Consider the following 26,548-nt stretch of genomic DNA (forward strand, 5'->3'; position numbering starts at 1 on the left):
ACAGTGAATTATAAGTGAAATAATATGTCTGTAAACAATTGTTGGAAAAATTACTTGTGTCATGCACACAGTAGATGTCCTAACCAACTTGCCAAAACTATAGTTTGTTAACAAGAAAAACTCGTTTTAATGACTCCAACCTAAATCTATGTAAACTCCCGAATTCAACTGTATATAATATCTATGAAATAATATTTCAGGGTTTTTTACTCATGCACCCAAAGGCTGTTGTCCCCAACTGCATGCCAGTATGTTGCAATAATAGCAAGACACTCACTGGGAGTCAGTTCTGTACATGAACCGTTTTACTTCCATATACTTCCCATGTCAGTATCCCTCACCCTTGGTTTGATCAATGGAGGCCCTTGAGGCATGAGTAACGGTCTTTCACCTTTAATCCCAGAGGGTGACGTGTAAAGATCAGTTACAGTCAGAACCTCCATATCTCCTGTTTTGCAGTCTAAACACATGGGAAGGTTTTGGAGGTGACGAGGGGTCTCATATTTTACCCAGATTAATTTCTAGGAGTTTACAGATTTATACAGCAGAAGTGTTAATCAACCATCTCGAGCTATACAACCTTTGTTGTCATCAAACTCACGCGTGAATTCTGATTTGCTGCTCCAATCGTGAACGATTCATTTAGCCGGTTTAGAATAGAACAGGAATCCTCCCTGGTGCGAGTGGCGGACAGACAGTCATGCAGATACACTGTTAGTAGGGCGACACCGGACTACCGGATAACGATGAGCGATATTTCATGATAATCAACCAATTAACAAAATAATAAATAGGTAGCTAGGTAGGTAACGTGAACCGCGGTGTTTTCCGCATTAATGTAAAGATGGCGAGAGTGCTCTATAACTTGCTCATGTTTACAATCGGACTCACGCTGAGGATCCGAGTTTTGGGGTATTGGTCGTTGATATACGGTTATTGTGCCCTTTGCACTGCCGTAGCGCTGCTGAAACTTTGGTGGAACATCATTTTAAGGCCGTCAACAACCTTCCAGTGGGGGATTCGCGAAACACCCCCTGCATGCCTGAACGACACGTCCTTGGGAACGCACTGTTATGTTAGAATAAAGGTAAAGTACCGCAGGTGAAAATACGACTATTTGGGATTAGGAAATAGCCTTTTGTGTTCATGAGAGGTCTGCATAGGTCATTTTGTATGCGCCTAGCTAGCCTGTAGCGTTGAAATCAGAAATAAATCAAAATAGGCCTTCATGCAAATCGTGGGCGCATATGTTTATTTTTGGGGGCATTTCAGAGAAACGTTATGCAGGTATAAGATGTTCAGTGTCGGTAGGCTACTGTTATTAATGTCTGCGCTCAACTCTGAGGTAGTGCTGAAAAGAACTCCATAGGAGCAGCAGCAGCAGTTATATGATCCTGTTGTGATTCGTGACAAATATCACGATTTCATGTGAGTACGGATAATGGAGGTATGCTAAACTGTAAATTCTCCTTTTTATTTTTTGTTGAAGTATTTATTTATTTATGAAGACAATATCCCTCGTAGGATTCACATAGCATAAAATGCATACTCATAATAAGAATGTGACAGTTCAACTGTAAGAATAATATATGTTACTTGAAATCCAAAGTAACTGTGGGATTTAACTTGGTCAGTAAGTAGCCTAGCTACATTTTGCCAGAATAAACTTGAGCTGTGTATCTGGGGATTTTAGGATACTGTGATATTGTTAAATCAGAAATGAGATACTGAAAAAAAAAGCTTGGTTGTAGAATCGAAGGACCATTTGAGAGTTTGAGTGATGAAGGACGGACAGAGGATCTCGAAATCCTTGAGCAAGAAAACTTGGATGAACATAAACTAATGTTTTTTTTTCTGGCAATTGTGCCTATATTATGTGCCAAATGTTAAGACAAGAAATGGCCCATTTGCGATTTTGACTTGATTTCAATAGGCATAGGCTACAGATTAAAATCTGGGTTTATGAATGCAATTACATTTTGCCATGGTTTTCTTGGATAGAGGCAGGTAACCTATAGCCCCTGATAGGCCTACATCTCAATTCAGATAGTCTACAGTAGCCTAGACAAGATGTAGGTAAGATGTAAACTGAACGATTTAGCAGCTTGCTTAGTTCAAATTAACAGACTCATTTATTCAACATGAATAGCGAGGTGATTAAGAGTGCTTGTGTTTCCCAATAGCCTGCTGGAATAGGCTACTGAGGATGGGGGGGGGGAGTCATAATTTCAATCACTGAATTAAATATTATGTATATGAACTGAATATGCTTGTCAACAACAGCCAGTGTTTCTTTTTTAGAATTGGTTTTACCTGTACTCTAATCTGACTGCTGTTACTGTCAATCTAATGCGTTCCAACAACTGATAGGCAATTGTGATAGAGCTTTGATTATTTCCAATTTAATCAACTTAAAATGCCCATGAATAACTGTATAATAACACAAGGCTACAACAACAATAAACTGAAGTTAAAGGATCTTTATTAAATTGGTTTGCCAGCTCCAGGTAGGCTACAGAAGTGGAACATTGATTTGCAATGACTCCAGTGATGTTGTCATTTCAACATATTTATTGTATCAAATGGTAGACTACAACGACATGTAAATTAATACACTAGTTGATGGCCAACAGAGGCAAATGTATAATTCTTCACATTTAGCCTAATGTCAGTTTCATTGAGGACCCCCCCCCCCCCGAGGGAGGGAGTTCCAAAACTTCCATTTCAAATTTCCACACAGGCAGCCCCCGAGACCAAGGAACTGAGCATGCATAAAGCACTTAGCTTGATACCGTTTTCTTTAAGCAGTCAACATTAGAATGCAATTTAAACCACATCCAAACTTATTTATGTAATGTGATCTAGTGCTTTGTCTCCATTGTTTCTTCATGTGCATCCGTTCTAGCGTATTAATATGTTTTATGGAAAATGGGTTGGATATAGGTGTCTTCATAATGGCAATATAAATAGTCTACCTAAAACTGGTAAAAGAGTTGTGAAAAATGACTCATCCAATATCTGTACTGCTCTCTTAACACACACAAACACACTCCTGTGGCCCTCCCCACCGCTCACTCACTCACTCAGCAACAGCCTGCCTCACTGCCTGACAGTCAGAAGCAAGTCACAGTGAAATATATATACTTTTAAGAGAAATCGAATCAAATGTTTTTGGTCACATACACATATTTAGCAGATGTTATTGCGGGTGTAGAGAAATGTCATGGTGGCCACGGGGCAACTTAGAAATAGCCTAAAAACCTGCAACCCATGACAAATACATTTTCACCCACAACATCGTTTTCGAAGTAGCCCAATTTGGTGGGAAAACCGTGAACATTGCAACACTGACCACAGCGCATTGGCTGGAGGTGGGACTTACAACGAGCAAGTGATCGAGAATGTCTCTGATTGGTTAGAAATGGAAGGGTGATTGACTGTGGAGATGTTTGGCATTCTAACTAAAGGGAAAAACTAGTGATGTATAGAGACTTACCATGACTGACTGCATTGCCATTTTTAAAGCCGCCCCAAAATGTGTTGTATAGAGTTGCACTAAATAAAGGGCAGCAAGGGCAGACAGTCACCGAGAGGGATGACATGAAGACTTGTGGTCATCCAGCGAGGCAGAGACGTAAACCAGACAGGTGACTGGTCCAACAGATGTCCTGTCTCTTGGTGCAGCTGGCTGCCTTGTCACAAAGGTGCTTGAGGTCACCAGATCAGGGCGTGTGACATGGCGGGAGCCAGTTTAGGCTGTAAAGTTGTTCTAGAAGATGGGAGAAACAGGATGCAGTGAAGGCGTGTAAGGCCCCCCAGCAGAGGAGCAGGAGTCATCTTGACCCCCGGCATGGTGTCAACTGAGGACACCAGGACTGGAGACATCAGGGCTGCAGTGGCAGAGCTCGGCAAGGACCCTGGGACTGGATACTTTGGTGACTGGATCCACAAAGCAGCAATGGGTGGTGGCCACTGGACAGCCCGGACACAGGCAGAGGGACCAGGTGAAGGCCCCGAATCAGGAGGTCAGGCTGCAGCAGGAAGACCAGACAAGGCCCCGGGACTGCAGATGGCAAGGTCACAGGTATCAACAAAGGTTTCAGGACCGGAGATCGCAGGGCCGTAGCCGAGCTCAACGAGAGCCTCCGGACTGAAGATGGCGATCCCGCCCGTCAGCGACAGGAGAGGCCCCCAGGACGGGCTGAAGTCGGCTGGATCTCCACAACAGTAAGGGGCGACGATTTCAGGATAGCAGCCAGCCAGAACCCCACGTCAGCTACAGGAGAGGGCTGCGCGTCAGGAACTGAGATCAACTGGATCCAGCGGCAATAGACAGATATCTCAGGACAGGAGACCGCTGCACAGCTAAAAGAGAGTGAGAAAAATACCCAAAGGTGGGAGAAGCTGGAACCCTGGTGCAGGAGAAACTGACTGATTGTTGCCCAGAGCTGTTGACTTGAGCCTGACAGAGCTAGTGATTTGGGGCCTGACTGGGCTACAGACTGTGAGCTATGGGATGTCATATCTATCAGGACAGAAAGCACGGGGCCTACTGGGATAGGAAATTGGGGACCTAATTGTTGATTAAGACAGCCCCCCCCCCCTCTTCACCTCTCTGATTCGGAGAGTTTGGGTTAAATGTGGAAGATCCATTTCGGTTGAATGCATTGTTAGGCAACTGAATAGGTATCCCCTTTCCCTAGGTGATCAGGGAACTGAGGGCTAAGATGCTCTGGACCTACTGAGGCTATTGACCGAGGACCAAGTAGGGCAGAGGGTGAGGTTTCTCCTACGACAGGATACTGAACACCTCAGTCTCCCAAGGCAGGAGCTAGAGGGACACAGTTCAGAGGGACTAGCAAGAACCCCAAGGCTAAGACCAGCAGGGACTGTAAGCATTTCACTGTAAGGTCTACACCTGTTGTATTCAGCGCACGTGACAAATAAACTTTGATTTGACAGCAGACACAGACTGAGCTACTGCAGCAGAGACTGGAGGGGTTCCCAGGGAGGGGCAGGGAGACATCTTTGGACAGCAGCAGGCTGGACGTCGAAGGTAAGACTAGGCAGATCCCACCAGGAAGGGACGGGAAAGGTCTGAGTGGCAGGACTGGACTTGGCGCCTACAGCACCTGCATGCAGTGTTCCCGCATTATGGACCAACTGCCATTCGGAGGTGTCAGATGGAGTAGGAGTAGGCTTCTCCCTCTGGGTGACTCTGGCAGCTCCTCCATACTTTGAGAAGTCTGTAGATTTTCCTCCTCGACAACAGTCAGGGATGTGAGGATTTATCTTGGGTCCAGAACAAGGGTCTGTCATTGGAGACGGCGATGGCACCACTGGGTACCAGTTGAGACTGCGACAGGAGCTGACTGCGACAGTGAGCTTGGATAGCTCCTCTGTCCCTGGAGAAGACTGTAGAACCGCTGGACCTCGTTCTGGTGCTTCTGTTGCATGACAATCTCTGAGATGATGTCATCGACTTCTTGGACAGCTTGGTTGCACAAGTCCCTGTTCTCCCCCTCTGAGACTTCTTTCAGTTGTTAAAGGAGAGAACTGTTGAAGGGCTGGCTGAGCCGGTCATGTGACAACTGGCAGTGTCCATCAGGTTCAGGTAAGTACTGGCGACATTGATTTGGGTGGACTGTAGGAACCTTCCATCTTCCTGACTGCTTCAATAAGCTCATCAATCTCGTCACGCTGGCTGTGTAAACGCAGACAGCGTTGTCACTGGCGGTCCATGCTCTGCTCAACGCTAAAACTTGGTGCAACTTGTCTTCTGAGGAGAACTCATAGTGTCCACTTGTCTTCACCGCAACTCACTAGCTGGAAGTGGGACTTACAACGAGCAAGCGACAGAGAATGTCTCTGGTTAGAAAAAGAAGGGTGACTGATAGAGGTCGACCGATTATGAATTTTCAATGCCGATACTGATACCGATTATTGGAGGACCCAAAAAAAAAAACCCGATACCGATTAATCTGCCGATTTTAGATTTTAAAGATTTTAAAAATTGTATTTGTAATAATGACAATTACAACAATACTGAATTAATACTTATTTTATCCTAATATAACACATCAATAAAATCAATTTAGCCTCAAATAAATAATTAAACATGTTCAATTTGGTTTAAATAACGCAAAAGCAAAGTGTTGGAGAAGAAAGTAAAAGTGCAATATGTGCCATGTAAGAAAGCTAACGTTTAAGTTCCTTGCTCAGAACATAAAAACATATGAAAGCTGGTGGTTCCTTTTAACATGAGTCTTCAATATTCCCAGGTAAGAAGTTTTAGGTTGTAGTTATTATAGGACTATTTCTCTCTATGCGATTTGTATTTCATATACCTTTGACTATTGGATGTTTTTATAGGCACTTTATTATTGCCAGTGTATAGCTTCCATCCCTCTCCTTGCTCCTACCTGGGCTCGAACCAGGAACACATCGACAACAGCCACCCTCGAAGCAGCGTTACCCATGCAGAGCAAGGGGAATAACTACTCCAAGTCTCAGAGAAAGTGACGTTTGAAACGCTATTAGTGCGCACCCCGCTAACTAGCCATTTCACATCGGTTACACCAGCCTAATCTCGGGAGTTGATAGGCTTGAAGTCATAAACAGCGCAATGCTTGAAGCATTGCGAAGAGCTGCTGGCAAAATGCACGAAAGTGCTGTTTGAATGAATGCTTACGAGCCTGCTGGTGCCTACCATCGCTGTCAGACTGCTCTATCAAATCATAGACTTAATTATAACATAATAACACACAGAAATATGAGCCTTAGGTCATTAATATGGTCGAATCCGGAAACTATCATCTCAAAAACAAAACGTTTATTCTTTCAGTGAAATACCGAACCGTTCCGTATTTTATCTAACGGGTGACATCCATAAGTCTAAATATTCCTGTTACATTGCACAACCTTCAATGTTATGTCATAATTACGTAAAATTATGGCAAATTAGTTCGCAAAGAGCCAGGCGGCCCTGACTCTGCGTGCAATGAACGCAAGAGAAGTGACACAATTTCACCTGGTTAATATTTCCTGCTAACCTGGATTTCTTTTAGCTAAATATGCAGGTTTAAAAATATATACTTCTGTGTATTGATTTTAAGAAAGGCATTGATGTTTATGGTTAGGTACACATTGGAGCAACGACAGTCCTTTTTCGCGAATGCGCACTGCATCGATTATATGCACCGCAGGACACGCTAGATAAACTAGTAATATCATCAACCATGTGTAGTTATAACTAGTGATCATGATTGATTGATTGTTTTTAAGATAAGTTTAATGCTAGCTAGCAACTTACCTTAGCTTCTTACTGCATTTGCGTAACAGGCGGGCTCCTCGTGAGGCAGGTGGTTAGAGAGTTGGACTAGTTAACCTTAAGGTTGCAAGATTGAATTCCTGAGCTGGTAAAAATCTGTCGTTCTGCCCCTGAACAAGGCAGTTAACACACTGTTCCTAGGCCGTCATTGAAAATAAGAATGTGTTCTAGTTTTTTTTTAATCGGCAAAATCGGCGTCCAAAATTACCGATTTCCGATTGTTATGCAAACTTGAAACCGGCCTTAATTAATTGGCTATTCCAATTAATCGGTCAACCTCTAGTGACTGACTAATGGGCTGTTGGGCATTCTGACTAAAATAACAAACTAGAGGGCATGGACACATACCATAACTGACTGCTTGGCTGTTTTTACAGATACAGTAAACTACAAGTCCATGCAGATGAACAAAAACCAAATAAATTAATTTGCACTTTACTCAATGGTTTGACCATAAAAACAACCTATTCTACAAACCATTAAAACATGCATTTACAATCATTTGAATAAAATTGGCTATAAATGTCATTGACAGATTTCATAATATACAGAATGCTTCATACTGGAATGACCAGAAGGCATGCCAGCGCTGTGTTTATGCGATGGCCCTGCTCTGTCCCTGTTCTCTCCCTGTTTTACAGCGCCATAAAGCACACAGCGATGTTTGAGGATGACCGGTTTATGTCACAGAGAGTAGACAGTATCTTCGTCCTAAATGACACCATATTCCTTACATAGTGCACTATATATGGAATAGGGTGAATGCAACTAAGTTGCTCTGGATAACAGCTTCTACTAAAAGACTAATTTGGGGCACAGCCAGAGAGCAGACAGTAACAACCTATGTGATAGAGGGCAGGGAAGTGATGACACGATATTATAGTGTGTCCCTGCTGACTGACTGACTGATCTGTCCTCTGTCTTTATTTTCAGGAGTCTGGTCTGAGGTTTCACTATGTTGCTGCTGGAGAGCGAGGGAAACCACTCATGCTGTTTTTGCATGGCTTCCCAGAGTTCTGGTAAGACTTCTAGACTACACACTGCATCTACACATTATATACACATATGGGGCCTGTGTCCCAACCAGGACACAGATTAAGCCTAGTCCTGAACTAATAGTCACTTTCAATAGAAATTCTTAATTTTTCTTGCTTTTTTTGTCCAGGAATATCTAGTCTTAATATAGACCAAACTAATTATATTGGTATTGCCTGTCAAGTCAAGTCTTGTTCTTTTTATTTGTGTTTTTTTATAGTTAGAAAGCATTTTTGAGAGGAGCTCTGTTGTAAACTAACCAACCAGGTCCCCCATGAATCACCGACCCCTTACAATAGCCCACTGCTGTATCAACCTCATACAACAGTATTCTATCGTGGGTGTCCTATCAAAAACACATATTTTGACCAATGAGTAAAAATAATATGTTATGTAGATACTCCTCTAAGAAAATCAATGGTCCAAACCACATGTCCTATCATAGTCTGGTCAAAAGTTATTGGAGTTTTTACCCTTGTAGGATGGCTGAGATTAGGGTGACTAAATCAATGGCCAGAGGTGGAGAAACAAGTGGTCCAAAATCTGGAAAATAGCTTTGAGTCAGCTAGGCTGGATGCTCTGTGAGAGACAAACTGACATGCTCACTGTTGAAATGATCTTCTTTCTTCTTGAATCCGGAGGACATAAAACAACGAGGTAAAATGGATATCGATTTTGAGACATGACATGTAGTATTTTCATATTTTAGTATGCGCTTTTTATATTAATGTACAATTCCTGTTATTTTTTGAAAATTTCTGAGTAAAACAAGCATATCTTTGTGAAATGTCAACGGAGCACTGAGCGTACCAGACGCTTTTTTAATTTTCAAAGCCTTTTATATTTAATTTTGCTCGTGTGATGTTAATTTTGCGTTTTTTTGCGACCCGCGGACAGAACTTTGCAGAAGACGTCAAATCCTCGAAAGTCACTGCGAGAAGCGGTAGCGTTAGCGCTCTGTCAAACAGCTCGGTGCTTATTATCGGATGTATTATCTAACGAAATCTGACTTTTCTGATATAATGATATGTTACAGAAAGACCCCACTGAACGATTCGGAACATGAAGAATCATATTTGTCTTGGTAAAATTCCATCTGGGCAGAGTGAGTGGACACCCTACTCTATTATGTAACCAACGCTTTGACCTCTTCTCTACTGTACATTGCTACTGCATCATAAGAACGTATCTTAGTTGAAGTCTTCATACTACAGTATGGCCTGTATGGCTCAGTTGGTAAAGCCTGGTGCTTGCACTGGCAGGGTTGTCGGTTTGATTCCTGCGCCACCCAGTTGTAAAATGTATGCACACGTGACTAAGTTGCTTTGGATAAAAGTGTCTGCTAAATGGCATGTATGTTATACAGTGAGCTCTAAAAGTATTAGGACAGTGACACATCTTTTGATGTTTTGGCTTTGTACTCCAGCACTTTGGATTTGAATTGATACAATGACTGGGATTAAAGTGCAGACTGGAAGTTTTCATTTGAGGGTGTTTTCATCCATATCGGGTGAACCGTTTTGAAATTCCAGCACTTTTTGTACATAGTCCTCCCATTTTTGGGACCAAAAGTATTGAGACAAATTCATTGATGTTTATTAAAGTCGTCAAAAGTTTAGTATTTGGTCCCCGATTCCAACAGTAGCACCCAATGATTACGTCAAGCTTGTGACTACAAAGTTTGTTTTGGTTGTGATTCAGATTATTTTGTGCCCAATAGAAATTAATGGTCAATAATGTATTGTGTAATTTTGTCATCACTTTTATTGTAAATACAAGTTTCTAAACACTTCTACATTCATTTGGATGCAACCAAGATTACAGATAGTTCTGATAGTTAATAATAATGAGTGAGAAAGTTAGACACACAAATATCATAGCCGCCCCCACAAATGCTAATCTCATCCGGTTATTGTAGTGGTGAGAGGTTAGCATGTCTTGGGGATATGATATTTGTGTGTTGAACTTTTTCACTCATCATTATTCACTAAATATCATTCCCCCAAGACATGCTAACCTCTCACCATTACCATAACAGGGGAGTTTACATTAATAAACCTTTAACCACTTTAATACACAAGTGAATTTGTCCCCAATACCTTTGGTCTCCTGAAACGGGGAGGGGGGGGCCTATGTACAAAACGTTCTGTAATTTCTAAACGGTTCACCCGATTTATGGATGTAAATGAAATTGTATCATTTCCAATCCAAAGTGCTGGAGTACAGAGCCAAAACAACAACACATTTGTCTCTGTCCCAATACTTTTGGAGCTCACTGTGTATTATTAATGAACACTGCCTCACTGCCCATCTACTGTACAGGAATTCATGATGAACTCTGTGTATATCCCAAATAGCACCCTATTCCGTATATAGTGCACTACTTTTGACCAGAGCCCTATGGGCACTGGCCTTTTGGGACACGACCTCTATCTCTGCCTTCCTAGCTGGACAGAAAGACTCTTTTACACTTCCCACTTCCCCCTCTCAATTATTTCAGTGTTGAAAAAGTGCTAAACCACAGCTTCCCATATCACTCTGAAGAGAGAGTGGGTCTGGGGTGCGGGTGGTTGCTGTTTGAGATGTGGTTATGTGGAGGAACTGGAAGTGCCTGTGTTTATTTTAAACTTCTATATTCTGAGAAGTTGGGTTTCTCTGTTCTCGATGTGTGTCCCAAATGGCACCCTATTCCCTTGTGCACTACTTTTGACCAGGGCCCATAGGACTCTGGTCGAAAGTAGTGCACTATATAGGGAATAGGGTGTCATTTGGGACACCGCCCAGCTCTTATCCTGACTCATCAGAACCCCAGTCAGGCCTTGTGGTCCTCCTCTATAGGGCTTTCAGTTCAGAGGAGAATCGGCCTCCAGTCCACCTCAGACAAGATCTTCAACCAGAGAGCTTTTCCTCTCCGCTGTGATGACTGTGAGGATTAGAATCGGGGGGGGGACATATATTATACAAAGGTGACCTTCACTCAGTTTGGAAGGGAAGAAGGGAAACTGAGTGCCAGTTGAAAAAATGCAGTTAAGGATATATAAACTCTGTAGGTGTATTCAAGAGAGAAACACGGTTTATCTGTGAGTGGTTTTTCAACTGTGCGCTCTACTGAATCTCGTCTCTTGATTGCAGTAGTGAAGATGGGGTTTAGTTATGAAATACTGTCCTGTGTGTGACCTTCCCCTGCCATTAAGACAAAGATGGTTCTTGCCTTAATCTCTCTCTCTCTCTCTCTCTCTCTCTCTCTCTCTCTCTCTCGTCTGTCCATCTGCCTCCAGGTTTTCCTGGCGCCACCAGCTGCGTGAGTTTAAGAGTGAGTTCCGTGTGGTGGCCGTTGACCTGCGAGGCTACGGGGAGTCTGACTTGCCGTCATCCACAGAGAGTTACCGCTTTGACTACCTGGTCACCGACGTCAAGGACATTGTGGAATACCTAGGTAAGAGGGGAGAGTGGACGAACACATCTTATCTCTCTATCTTATATACATGTTTTCATTAGTTTAATTAGTTTATACACAAAGACATAAGGAGACAGGTGTATGTTGTATATATGATGGAAGATGAAACAAAACATTCCCTCTCTGATTCAGGGACGAACACTTTAGGGACCATGACTAGGGTGACACGGCCTGGTGTCCTGAGCTGAGTCAAAGTTTCTCATTGCAGCTATACTGTGTGGATTGGACAGCCTGTGAACACCCCGTGGGCCCACAACACAGCAGGACATGACAGGCTTCCTCTGACTCATGTTGACTGACTATGGGTAGTCGTGCTGATACAGAATGCGCGCACACACACACACACACACTACAGACCTGGCAGCACGGAGCACACTTACTCTGTGAAACAGGAAGCTTTCATAGACCTGGGGGCCTCTATGTAAGACCAGTGTCCCTCACCTTGTGCAAGGCTGATATTTCAAATAGCAGTACAACTGTCAGTATTATTTGCTTCACATGGAAAATAACGTACATTTTTACAACAAGATAAGCTATGGTCACAGTATATTATATTCATCATGCAAGACTCCTGCCCAAAACATAATCTGTTAGACTTGCACACCAGACTGGCTCAGTTGTTTCCAATAACCTTCCTAAGAAGATGACTAATATGCTGAATAATCAGGCATCACGTTCTTTTCACTGTACACTGCAGAACGATTGTTCTTCTTCAGGAGGTATATCTTGGCAAGAAGGCTCGGCTGATGGAAGGCTCGGCTGATGGAAGGCTCGGCTGATGGAAGGCTCGGCTGATGGAAGGCTCGGCTGATGGAAGGCTCGGCTGATGGAATGCTCGGCTGATGGAAGGCCAGTGAAATGGTGCTGGTCACGCGCACTTAGACTCTCCTCCATCTCTCCTCAGGTTACAACAGATGTTACCTGGTCGGCCATGATTGGGGAGGAACCATCGCTTGGCTTTTCGCCATCCACTACCCCGAGATGGTGACCAAACTCATCGTCTTAAACTGCCCCCATCCCTCTGTCTTCACCGGTAGGTCCTAAACGGCCCCTCGTCCCTCTGTGTTCACTGATAGGTCATCAAACTGCCCCCATCCCTCTGTCTTCACCGGTAGGTCCTAAACGGCCCCTCGTCCCTCTGTGTTCACTGATAGGTCATCAAACTGCCCCCATCCATCTGTCTTCACTGATAGGTCATCAAACTGCCCCCATCCATCTGTCTTCACTGATAGGTCATCAGACTGCCCCCATCCCTCTGTCTTCACCGCTAGGTCCTAAACGGTCCCCCGTCCCTCTGTGTTCACTGATAGGTCATCAAACTGCCCCCTTCACTGGTAGGTCATTGTCTGTGCAGGCCCAGCCAATAAGTGACATATACAGCCACGTAGGGCCCTGCAGCTGCTAGAAAGCCCTCAACCCCCCAAAAAGAACTGGTTAGGGTACCTCTGCATTCACTGGTATGGGACCGAACTACCCCCACCCCTCTGTATGCACTAGTATGTCATCACAATCCAAACTCAGAGTCTTAAACTTCCCAAATCCCTCTGTGTTCACTGGTACGTCCTACCATCCCTCTGTGTTCACTGGTACGTCCTACCATCCCTCTGTGTTCACTGGTACGTCCTACCATCCCTCTGTGTTCACTGGTACGTCCTACCATCCCTCTGTGTTCACTGGTACGTCCTACCATCCATCTGTGTTCACTGGTACGTCCTACCATCCCTCTGTGTTCACTGGTACGTCCTACCATCCCTCTGTGTTCACTGGTACGTCCTACCATCCCTCGGTGTTCACTGGTACGTCCTACCATCCCTCGGTGTTCAAGTTGAAGTTTCAACTTTAGTGCCTCAGAGGGAAATTTGTTTTGCAGCAATAGTCAAACATAAAAGCCATAACAAAATACATTGACAAATGACATGGACTACATAGGCGAATACATAGGTGGGTAAACTGAATGCAATAGACTTAATACACCAATCGACTAGTCCCTGACCACGTCATTGTCCTGAACTGCCCCCATCCCTCACTGATACGTCATCACCAACCACCATGCTTAGATAAACAACAGATGAAACGACCTACTGTGTGTCACTAGTACAATTACTAGTTCAATATGAATGGAGAGAAACCTCTTCCTCCTTGTGCTAATTAGAGAAAAATATGTTTGGCTCTGGGGGTTATTACCATGATTACCATCTTTAATTATAAGGTGTTATAACCTCGAAGTGTTTACTCCATTCATCTAGTAGCTCCTCAGTCTCCTTCCTTAAGGGGGAGATGGAGGAGGTAATTATAGAGTAATGCTTTAACATGTAGTTGGAGCAGCTGGGCTGGAGGAGAGGACATGGGTGAAGAGGATACAGTGCATTCGGAAAGTATTCAGACGCCTTGACCTTTTCCACATGTTCTTACGCTGCAGCCTTTTACTCTAAAATTGATTAAATCGTATTTTTCCTCATCAATCTACACACAATACCCCATTATGACAAAGCAAAAACAGGTTTGTATACATTTTTGCATGTGTATTAAAAATGGAAATATTACATTTGCATAAGTATTCAAACCCTTTGCTCAGTACTTTGTTGAAGCACCTTTTGCAGCGATTACAGCTTTGAGTCTTCTTGGGCATGACGCTACAAGCTTGGCACACCTGTATTTGGGGAGTTTCTCCCATTCTTCTCTGCAGATCCTCTCAAGCTCTGTCAGTTTGGATGGGGAGCATCGCTGCACAGCTATTTTTTAGGTATTTCCAGAGATCGGGTTCAAGTCCGGGCACTGGCTGGGCCACTCAAGGACATTTAGAGACTTGTCCCGAAGCCACTCCTGCATTGTCTTGGCTGTGTGCTTCGGGTCGTTGTCCTGCTGGAAGGTGAACCTTCGCCTCAGTCAGGTCCTGAGCGCTCTGGACCTTCAATGCTGCAGAAATGTTTTGGTACCCTTCCCCAGATCTGTGCCTCAACACAATCCTGTCTCGGAACTGTACGGACAATTCCTTCGACATCATGGCTTGGTTTTTGCTCTGACATGCACTGTCGACTGTGTTACCTTATATAGACAGGTGTGCCTTTTCAAATCATGTCCAATCAATTGCATTTACCACAAGTGGACTTTAATCAAGTTGTAGAAACATCTCAAGGATGATCAATGGAAACAGGATGACAAACTCAATTTCGAGTCTCATAGCAAAGGGTCTGAATAATTATGTCAATAATGTATTTCTGTTTTTAGCAACAAAAAACAAACATTTTAAACCCTTTTTTGGCTTTGTCATTATGGGGTATTGTGTGTAGATGAGGGGGAAAGTATTTAATCCATTTTAGAGTAAGGCTGTAATGCAACAAAATGTGGAAAAAGTCAAGGGGTCTGAATACTTTCCGAATGCATTGCACTGTAGAGTGGACGTCACTGACCGACAGCCCATCCACAGCCCTTCTCTGTCCCTTGCAAATGCACTGTGCTGCATTTGTGTCTTGCCTAAATTGCACACTTGCAAGATGCCAACGTCCATACTTGCATGCCATACATGCCAAAACCCTTGCTTCATTCTAAGTGTTATGCAAGTGTATATTTTGGAACTCCTTACTCTTGATTTCTTCTCAACCTCTTTTATTGATGTTGCATTCTTTCCTTTCTCTTATGTTCTTCTCTCCTGTTCTCCTCTTACTACCTCTATTCTCTCCGTCTCTCTTCTCTACGCTCCGCTCTCCTCCATGTTTCCAGATTATGCCCTGCGTCATCCCAGCCAGCTGCTGAAATCCAGCTACTTCTTCTTCTTCCAGCTGCCTCGCTTCCCAGAGCTCATGCTCTCAATCAATGATTTTAAGGTGTGTGTGTGTGTGTGTGTGTGTGTGTGTGTGTGTTGAGGGGTAATGGTTGTAATGGCTGTTTCTCAAGGAGTCTGTGTATGGCAACAATTTATAGATTGCAGCTGTGATTTCATTGTAAATGGAGCAAAAAATATTTGCTACAATTGTTTTTTTGTTATTGGCGAAAACACGATTGTTCTTCCTGGTAGCTATCATTAATAGACAAATCTAACAATTATTGACTGTGCAAGACAGAAAGTGATCAAATTGATCAGGCCTAATAAATAAATAAATAATGCATTCACATTTTTTCTTTGTTACAAATTATAGGGAGAGTAACAGCAGTAAATCATTGTGTTGTGCCTAAGTCCTTCTCATTTGAGTGTAGGTCATCTCGCAGTAGTCAACACAACGACCATCCCATTTATAGTAACTGATCATCTGATCTGTATTACTGTGATGGTGATATAAGGGACCTTGTCTGTGAGTGCCATCCAGATCAAATCACACCTTGAGCGCATCCACACACACACACACACACACAGTTACTCACCCACCTAGTGTGTCTTTCTGTCCCCTCTGTATTATAGGCGCTGAAGGACCTGTTCACCAGCCGTAGTACAGGGATTGGGAGGAAGGGTCGGTGGCTCACTGCAGAGGACATGGAGGCTTATCTCTACGCCTTCTCCCAGCCAGGGGCCCTGACTGGGGCCCTCAACTACTACAGGAATGTCTTCAGGTGAGGAAGATGATGAAATGATTCATTAGTGAGCTCTGTATTAGGATGTCTCCTGTGGGCATCCATACTTATGTAGGACATGCACAAAGTGAACATGTCGAAGCTGACCATTGTTGTTTTGCCTCTTCATTTTACCACAAGCGCCCTCTAAAAATGTAAATCATTACTGCCCTCTTGTGTTGGAAATGATATCATCTGATACAATAGTATTGTACTTTCAACGAGTTCCTCTTGTGAAAACTCAGTGGTCTATATAATAAGTCCCCTCACTTGCCAGTAGTACAGCAGTCTGGGAATCAGATGCACGATGAGAAATAATTGGTCTTTGGAAGAATGTATTGTTTTTTGGTTCGTTTGTTTGTTTTCTATTTGTCTTTGACTCATTACAAGAGTCAACTTGTCAATGTAATTTCTCTCTGGTTCTTTCTCTCTCAACACCTTATGGGGATACACAATTCAGTCCCATTCAAAATCCTAGTTTCCCTAACCCTTACTTTAACCCTAACTTGATCCTTAACCTTAACCCTAGCTCCTAACCCTATTCCATAATACTACCTTAACCGTAAACCTAACCCTAGCTCCTAACCCTATACCTAATACTAACCTTAACCGTAAACCCCCTAGAAATAGCATTTGACCTTGTGGGGACTTCTGTTTATTTACTATTCGTGTGGGGACTTCTTGTTCCCAAAAGTATAGTTAAGCACGTCCACACACACGTCCACACCACACTGACCCATACAAACACACACAACATCAGAGAGTGCATGTTCTTGACATGGGAACTCAACGTGCATAGCTGACTTCACCATCTGCTCTGCTTCCTTAAAGCAGCCAGTCAGTGTCTCTCAAAACAGAACCAAATATTTTGTTCTGCTCAGGGATTTTATAATAAGGATGTCACTGACTTTATTATGAATTAGTCTGAGAAATGTGCTCTATAAATAAATTAATAAATTAGCCTCTCCAGAGATTACAACATAGGTTACAAGCACGTACACTACCATTCAAAAGTTTGGGGTCACTTATAAATGTCCTTGTTTTTGAAAGAAAAGCAAATGTTTTGTCCATTTAAAATAACATCAAGTTGATCAAAAATACAGTGTAGACATTTTTTATGTTGTAAATGACTATTGTAGCTGAAAACTGCAGATTTTTTTATGGAATGTACCCCTATGCAGATAGAGGCCCATTATCATCAACCATCACTCCTGTGTTCCAATGGCACGTTGTGTTAGCTAATCCAAGTTAAAAGGCTAATTGATCATTATAAAACCCTTTTGCAATTATGTTAGCACAGCTGAAAACTGTCGTTCTGATTAAAGAAGCAATAAAACTGGCCTTCTTTAGACAAATTGAGTATCTGTAGCATCAGCATTTGTGAACACAGGAGTGATGGTAGCTGATAATGGGCCTCTGTGCGCCTATGTAAATATTCCATTTAAAAAATCAGACGTTTCCAGCTACAGGATTCATTTACAACATTAACAATGTCTACACTATGTTTCTGATCAATTTGATGTTATTTTAATGGACAAAATATGTGCTTTTCTTTCAAAAACCAGTACATTCCTAAGTGACCCCAAACTTTTGAACGTATGTGGTGTATGTTTAAAGCATGAACATATAGTACTGTGGGCGAGGCCTACATCATGTGATTGAAGGTCCGCGTTGAACCAGTTTTCTGGTTCTCAGATGCTTTTCAGTTTATTTACAGTTTATTTCCTGAATTTACTTAAATGGAATTGACCTCAACCCATATAAGGTCTATTGTTAATACTCTCCACAGCTCCCTCCCACTGAGCCAGAATGATGTCAAGTCTCCAGTGTTGTTGTTGTGGGGTGAGAGGGATGCCTTCCTGGAGCAGGAGATGGCTGAGGCGTGCAGGGTCTACATCCGGAACCACTTCCGACTCAACATCATCTCTGGAGCCAGCCACTGGCTACAGCAGGACCAGCCTGACATCGTCAACACACTCATTTGGACCTTCCTCAAAGAGGGAGAGGGGCGTAAAACGCACAGGAACTGAATCTAGCTAGGTTTGCGTCCCAAATGGCACTCTATTCCCTTTATAGTGTACTACTTTTGACCAGGGCCCGGGTCAAAAGTAGTGCACTATATAGGGGAATAGGGTGCCATTTGGGATGTAATCCTAGAACGAGGCCTCCTCCCTCTCTCCGTCACTCCCTCCCACCCTCTGTCCCCACCAGCCACTCCTACCACTGGAAGCCTAGAATATGCCTGTGAAAAACCAACCAACATAACGATAATGCAATCATTCTTTAAATCTTTACACATTTCAGCTATTTTTTAAGATGTCAAAAGTGAAAGAGGAAAAAAGCACATTTTATTGAGAGGACACTGAGTAGTACAGTAGTATGTTTGACACATATTAAATACGTTTCTGCACATGACATCCGCCTTAAAGTTTGTAGGTTACAACATTACAAATGTGTGGCAAAATCTCCTTGTGAGTTTGTATTGTGTGGTGCCTTTTAATGTAATGTTGTATAATGTTTTGCAGCGTTGTAAAGTTGTGCCATGTCTTCTGAGGTTGAGCTGTGGCATTTGTCTGCTGTATGTGTCACTGGATTGCTCCTCTCACAATCCTTTGGGATCCCTCTTGTCCCACACCTTGTCTTCATCCCAAATGGCACCCTATTCCCTATTTAGTGCACACTTGTACAGGGAACAGGGTGTCATTTGGGACGAAGACCCTCTCTATCAGGTAGTGTTGTCTTACTGAAAATATTATTTTTGTAAAAAAAAAAAGAATGTTTGTTCAGTTATTTGAGAATGTTGTTCATTATGAGATTCCTGTATAACAGTGACGGTTAAATATTGTACACTTTTTTTTTTTTTCGTATCTATTCCTTTCTCTGAAATCCACTGAGCCAGGTCTGCACCATTTTGTTTTTTAAGCAGCAAATAAACTATCATGTGAAGCCTGGGGAGCCATTGTCAATCTTTTCAACTGACAGTCCTGACCTACAGATTTACAAATGGACAGGTACAACCTGTCCTAATTTGCATGCCTGCTGTCATGCTATGTCATTATACTTGAACAGTGGTTCCCAAACTTTTTATAGTCCCGTACCCCTTCAAACATTCAACCTCCAGCTGCGTACCCCCTCTACCACCAGGGTTAACACACTCTCAAATGTTTTTTTGACATCATTGTAAGCCTGCCACACACACACACAATATGATACATTTATTAAACATAAGAATGAGTGTGAGTTTTTGTCACAACCCGGCTTGTGGAAAGTGGCAAAGAGCTCTTATAGGACCAGGACACAAATAATAATAGAATAATAATCAATAATTTTGCTCTTATTTAACCATCTTACATATACAACTTTATTTGTTCATTGAAAATTGTGAATCACAATTTTATTTGGCGTACCCCCGACGGCATTGGGAATACCTGTACTATAACATGATTATAGTTATGGAGCAAAGCTTGGTTCATGCCGCGTTCAGAACGACTGGGAACTCAGGAAAATTACGAGGTCAAATCATGACGTCAGTGTTCCTCAGGTAGGAAAGACAGCTCTAGAAAGAGTTCATTCAACAACAGAGCGATACGATCCTTGTTTCAGCAGGATGTTGTATCTATACCTTATGTCATGCCTTATTGGAATGGATTTATTGATAATATCTGTTGGAAAAACGTTTGGATGTTGCCACAAACATACCTACTTGTTAACAAAATTAAGGAAGTTTCCTTTAAAATTATTCATAAATATTATCCTGCCAACCACTATATGAAGAAGTTTAAGGAAAACATCAACTCAAATTGTTCCTTTTGTAATGACCACCCAGAAACAGTTGTGCATCTTTTTTGGCATTGTATGCATGTAAGAAAACTGTGGCAAGACATCAGTAGGTTTATAATTGAACACATTTATGAAGATTTTACACTATTGTGGAGAGATGTACTGTTTGGATTCTTTACATACAATAGAAATAAGCGGAATCATTTTTATGTAATTAATTTCATTATTCTTTTGGCCAAATTTCATATACACAAATGTAAATTTACAAACAGAAAACCACATTTTCGTACCCTACAAAAAGAAATTGAACTGTATTTTAAGACGGTTAAATGCTCTACTAACAAAAAAGCTGTTAGAATTGTAAGTATATGCATGTCCCTTAAGGTCCTTGTGTAATTGTAATGTGATATTGTACCCCCTAGCTCGATTGTCCATTGTTTGTAATCTATGTATGCTTGTGTTCCCTCATGTGCTTTATGTATTGATTTGTTGTTAATAAAATAAATTAAAATAAAAAAATAAAATAAAAAATACATTTAAAAAAGCTCTAGAAAGAGTTCTGGGTTTCCTAGTTGCAATTCCGAGTTGGATGACGGTTCAAATCGATTTTCCCAAACGATAATGTCTGGAGTGGAATAGTTTCAAACACGTGGTTTACATGTGTTTAATGCCATTTGCTATGTTCCAGACATGAATCCATTATGAGCCTTTCTCCCCTTAGCAGCCTCATATGGTATATATACTACGTTAACTGTTTTATTTAATTTATTTGTTAGGAGAGATCGAATGCTATATGAGCATTTACTACAAACAGTATGACATTTAGGACCCGTTTTCATTTCGCGCATATTAATGTATTTACGGTCAAAATACCTCATTTTGCCTACGTCATTGGGGTGGGTAGCACAGTCAGTCGGAGAGCACAGCAAGCGTGCTAATTGCAAATAATTGGAATTGAAATGGTGGCTATGAATTAAAAAAATATCTTTGTTTCTGTCGAGTGCTGACGCAAACTCTTACTCAGTGACTGGACCATATTGAGTTCTTATGGCTGTATGAATCGACAGATATTTTATAGGCTCGTTTTTTGTGATTTTTTAGGAGCTGCCTACTCATTGTTTTTGTTCCTCTGAGATAGATGGCGTCTATTTCAGTGACGTAGGGTAGCCATCTAACTGTTTTGACAGCTGAGGAAAACAACTATATGTTATTATTAATTATTAATGTAGCTATTACCATGCAATTAAAAGGGTGTGATTTGCGTTTGATATAGGTAGCTAAGTAAGTGGGAATTTCACGAAATTACAGTTTTTTTATCTGATAAAGCTAGCTAGCCTATTCTTGAGGTGACATTGAAATAGTGCCGTTAGGATCTCTGAGGTGTCTACTACAAAACTGGATCAATGAGTTAGCCAGGTAAATTGCTGAACTTTATTTATTTATTTATTTGAGATAAGCTTGAAATGGGCATGGTCTAATTCACTTAACAACCAAAACACATCTACGTTTTGCTTTTTTAATGAGCCAGAATGTCGATAGTTATTTCTGATTGTTTATTGAAGTTAGCTGGCTCATTGAACCCATTGAACCTGCTTGGTAGTATACCCCTATGACCTTTGAGTTATACAAGAAGCTCATCTGTGGCTAGGGAAAACACCTATGTCTGTTATTTGTGAAATATTAACTGAGTTTTATTACACTTCTTTGTGTTTGATCTTCTGTCCCCCTACTTTGAGCCTAGGTGTGATGAACTGCCCCAATCTTGTGGGTTTTTAGGAGAGACATCAAACTTGTTGTTTGGGAGCACACAACTACTATGATCAACACAGAGGCAATACGAGAATTTGAAGCCAAAGGAAGAAAATCCAGAAGCAATCTTAAGAAATGCTTAGCTTCTGCATTGTCTGCAGACCTCAACAGGTAATGATTAACACTGTTTATGGACACAGAACCATAGCCTATTTTCCAGTGAAGTCTAGTAAAAAACACATTCACTCTACATAAGGCGTTGTCAGGCAACTGTCAAGAAAGCCCTTATTAGTAAAATATTCCCACACTCATTATCCTATTAAGCAAAAAACTAAATTGCAGCCTACAGGGCATTGCACGGTAACAAAGTGACACTAAGACTGACATACATTTGAATGTTTAAAAAATCAAACAAAAAACAATGATTGCAAAGTTAACTCTATGCACAATGATTACTTTTCACAATTTCCACTGAAGATTTTACAAAATACATTCACCTGACCAATAGTGCAGATTCAAAGTTTGGTAGCAGAATGACAGCACAAACTGCCATTCTGTTACCAAACTTTGTATCTGGAGTCTGTGTCACTGTTACCGTGGAATTGCCCCTAGGGTTGGGGCGAATTCCATTTATTGACCCCAACCCTGACTATGCTCCAGATCAGCGTCATGATTTCCACTAGATAGCACAGCCACAAAGTCAAATTGTCTATATAAAAAATCCTGGAAACAAAATTAACTTTTGGGTCTTGATTTAACATTAGGTAGGCATAAGGTAAGCAGTGTGGTTCAGTTTAGGGTCACGGTTAGGTTTAAAATCTTTTAAGAAAATACATTTTAGAAATAGGGTTTATGACTTTGTGGCTGAGGTAACTAGAGACGACCCAACTTCACCCTACTCCCCTGACTAAAACAAACATTTTCCTCTGACTACCTGGTAGTAATAAGAACTTTAGTACCCCCTGTTGGCAGGTCAGACACAGTGACAGTCACACGCAACAAGGGGTTATGGGAAATGGAACGACAAAGAAACATAATTTCCCATTTAACTCCTTGTATCATGGGTGACCCACTTCCCAGTCACTCTCTGCTTATCTGCCTGAGGGCTGTAAAATGAAATGGCTACAGCAGCAGTAACACCACAGCTCATACATGCAACCCAGTTACTGTCTGTGTCCCAAACTGCACCCTATTCTCTTTATAGTTGCTACTTTTGACCATGACCCATAGGGCTCTGGTCGAAAGTAGTGCCCTACAAAAGGAATATGGTGCCATTTGGGGGGGGACACATACAACAGCAGCAGTAGCATGCAGTAGGACAGCTCATACATGCTACCCAGCCACGGCCTTCCCTGGGGGCAATAAAATAGCCCAGTTCCAGTAGGCACAGAGGCAGTAGCTACAGTAGTACCACAGTTCTTATGGCCCATTTGGCTTGAGGCTGGCTGATTTCTGGGTCACCCACTTCAGACACAGCAATGGAAGTTAATTATGGTGGTTAGTGGTACAGGGGCAGAAGGAAGGACCAAGGACTCTGTGCTGCTGACTTACCCAGATCAAGTCCAGTCAGCTTGATTATATATAGTTAAGCAGGGTTGTAGGGTTTCTACGGTTGCCTTTGACCCCCCCTACACTACTAACCATGCTATCCCCTTGATGACCCACCTCCCAAATGTACTGCTCTCTGCCTCCTAAAATGTAAATGTCTTCAGTTAAGAAATTAATTGTATCATTGTCCCTTTCCTATCCTTGCTCCGCTGAAATTATTTTGTGTTGCAATGTGTTTATGTACTGCCAGATGTGAACCACTCCTGTGTTGTGATTTCCCAGGCTGCTGCAGGAGGAGTTAGAGGCAGATGTCAGCCTGTGTACGGTGGGCTCCTGCGCCAGCTCCACCCCTCTCCTGGTTCACAGGGCTGTTCTCCTGGCCAGGGCCCCACAAATACTGAGGAGGGGTTCTCATCCAGACCCGAAGACCATCCAGCTAAACAACTATGACAGCACGGAGCTGAAGCAGTATATCAGGTACACTCCTAGTCAGAGTATATGTTATTGTTTTTACAGTTTCAGTACACTCACCAATCCATAGACATATAATTACTAATGCTAGTTCTATGGTCCAATCATCCTTATGTAGGCCCTCTATTCTTACTCAAATATACATCACAGGTGCATAAAATATATTTGAATCTAAATCATTTAAGAGAGTGTTTCTTTGTAGATAATCTAACTCTGTCAATTAACATGATTGTTAGGTGGTGCTTTGCGTGTAGTTTCTGTACTGTTGAATTACAGCCAGAGGGCGCCATACTCCCTTTTTTTTTATCCAGACCAAGATGCTGTAAATCAGCCATACTCGATGCAGACCCAGAACAGGTTCAATACGGACCGCTGGTCCTGACTTTTTTAAATAGTCAGAACTCAGTCTTTGAACTTACTGCTGTTTAGAGCTGTAACCGTAGAATGCACAAGGTGCAATTTCAAAAGTTGGTAGTGCATGGGGAGTTTTCCTCTTGTTATGTCATTCACTGACAGACCTTAGAGAGCTATTTATAACCTTTCAGAAATGTCCAGTTGATCAACTAGATAGCTGGTTAGTCTAGTTTACCTATCTAAATCTTGTAGTTATCATGGCCAGATTAAGTGTTCAGGGGCCTCAACCCCCAGGAGGCCCCCTTTGTTTTTGTCAGGTATTGTAATTATTTTTTACCTTTATTTAACTAGGCAAGTCAGTTAAGAACAAATTCTTATTTTCAATGATGGCCTAGGAACAGTGGGTTAACTGTCTTTTTCAGGTGCAGAATGACAGATTTTTACCTTGTCAGCTCAGGGATTCGATCTGACAACCTTTCGGTTACAAGTCCAACGCTTGTATCTGCCGCCCTAGTGTGTAGAATTGCAGAAAATTAAGTTAAAATGGCAACATTTTCTCTCTGCCAACAAGAGGGGGTGTGAACAGTTTGGTGTCACATGGGTTGTGAAGTGGAGGTTTGTTACTACGCTGATAAATGCAATATCCATCTGGAACTTTGCCACAAAAGAAATGTGTGACCGGACCTTCTCAAATAGTAGTAGAGTACTCCTACTGTAAGTATTTTGTCAAGCAGATTATTAATAGAACGGTGTAATCTGATTACGAAGGCATTGTGAGATTATCTGATCATGTTAGTACTAATAGCATCCATCTGTAATATCAACATCAGGGTATGGATCCAGTGATACTCTCCATTAGGCATACTGTAGACTAGAGTCAGATCTGGCCCCAGCAGCAGCAGTATGGTCTACTGAGAGAGTACAACCAGCCTTTGATCTAATGCATTATGCTGCTAGCTCATTAGCAGGGTATTAATCAGGCCTTCAGAGAAGCAGCAGAGCAGACCATGTTGTGCCATGATGATGACTCTGGAATACTGTATATGTGGACACAAACGGCGTACAAACAAAGCCTGTTGGTAGATGTACAGTATATGTGTGAGAGCTCCTGGATTGGGACAATTCACTCTTAATGGACCACATATTTGTTATGTTCATAACCACACCAATGTGTATGCCTGCAAGTCTTCTTTACTGGTAAACATGAGGTTGTAAGTAACAAAACAATTCCCAGGACATAGACATATCTGATATGGGCAAAAAGCTTAAATTCTTGGATCCTTAATTAACGAGTCTGAATTAATCCACTACATTTATCATAGATCATCATTCCTGTCTATCATCCTTCATTGAGAACCTCTGAGTGCCAGTCCAACTATCTTCAGCAGCAGATATACACTCAGGGTCCAGTTTATTAGGTACACCACCCTGTTCATGAAGATGGATCACTCCTACAGGCAGTGAGTCACGTGGCCGTGGCTTGCTGTATAAAGCAGGCAGACAGGCATCGAGGAATTCAGTTCATGTTTGATTGAGCGTTAGGTCACTCATTTTGCCCATTCTAAGTGACTTTGAGTGCCCTATGATCATCGGTGCCATGTGCGCCGTATCCAGTATCTCAGAAAAGCCCAGGAGGGCGGCCATTTCACACACAACCATGTCTAGGGTTTACCGAGAATGGTGCGACAAAGGAAAAAACATCCGGTCAACGGCAGTCCTGTGGGCGAAAACAGCTCGTTGATGAGAGGTCAAAGGAGAATGGCAAGAATCGTGCAAGCTAACAGGCGGGCCACAAAAACACACATTACAGCGCAGTACTTATTTATTTAGTACAACAGTGGTGTGCCAAACGGCATCTTGGAACGCACAACTCGTCAGTCCTTGTCACGGCTGGGATATTGCAGCAGACGACCACACCGGGTTCCACTCCTATCAACTAAAAATAAGAAGCTGTTCCGGTGGGCACGCAATCACCAACACTGGACAGTTGAGGAGTAGAAAAAACATTGCCTGGTCTGACAAATCCCGGGTCCTGTTGCGTCATGCTGATGGCAGAGTAAGGATTTGATGAAAGCAGCAAGAGTCCATGGATCCGTCCTGCCTGGTGTCAACGGTACAGGCTGGTGGCGGTGGTGTACTGGTGTGGGGAATGTTTTCCTGGCACACATTAGGTCCAATTGAGCAACAATTGAACGCCACAGCGTAGCTGAACATTGTTGCTGACCAAACCCAATAGATTTTTGGGGGGATGAGATGGAACGTGCTGTTCGTACCGCCTT

General features: G+C 42.3%; 2 protein-coding genes across 2 annotated transcripts in view; both read left to right on the forward strand.

Moving 5' to 3' along the window:
- The first annotated feature begins 630 nt into the window (after positions 1-630).
- LOC115145184 (epoxide hydrolase 4-like) lies at positions 631-19,313 on the forward strand. Its single transcript, XM_029686525.2, has 7 exons — positions 631-1,087; positions 8,264-8,349; positions 11,644-11,801; positions 12,727-12,855; positions 15,543-15,646; positions 16,219-16,367; positions 18,157-19,313. Exons 1-7 carry the CDS (start codon positions 845-847, stop codon positions 18,395-18,397), a joined length of 1,110 nt encoding a protein of 369 aa, XP_029542385.1. The 5' UTR covers positions 631-844; the 3' UTR covers positions 18,398-19,313.
- Positions 19,314-21,048: 1,735 nt separating this feature from the next.
- Positions 21,049-26,548, forward strand: part of LOC115145180 (BTB/POZ domain-containing protein 8-like) — a 46,022-nt gene continuing 40,522 nt past the window's right edge. Inside the window, 3 exon segments of the mRNA XM_029686511.2 lie at positions 21,049-21,563; positions 21,889-22,067; positions 23,727-23,921. Coding sequence (XP_029542371.2) covers positions 21,964-22,067; positions 23,727-23,921 — 299 coding nt within the window. The 5' untranslated portion in view covers positions 21,049-21,563; positions 21,889-21,963.

Source organism: Oncorhynchus nerka, linkage group LG17 (assembly GCF_034236695.1).
Source record: "Oncorhynchus nerka isolate Pitt River linkage group LG17, Oner_Uvic_2.0, whole genome shotgun sequence".
NCBI classification, from domain to species: domain Eukaryota; kingdom Metazoa; phylum Chordata; class Actinopteri; order Salmoniformes; family Salmonidae; genus Oncorhynchus; species Oncorhynchus nerka.

Excerpts from the sequence above, each read along its gene's own strand:
- LOC115145184 (XM_029686525.2), top strand. The coding sequence starts at position 845 with ATGGCGAGAGTGCTCTATAACTTGCTCATGTTTACAATCGGACTCACG. Across the intron at positions 12,856-15,542 it reads CCATCCCTCTGTCTTCACCG|ATTATGCCCTGCGTCATCCC; the intron begins GTAGGTCCTAAA and ends CCATGTTTCCAG. Across the intron at positions 15,647-16,218 it reads TCTCAATCAATGATTTTAAG|GCGCTGAAGGACCTGTTCAC; the intron begins GTGTGTGTGTGT and ends TCTGTATTATAG.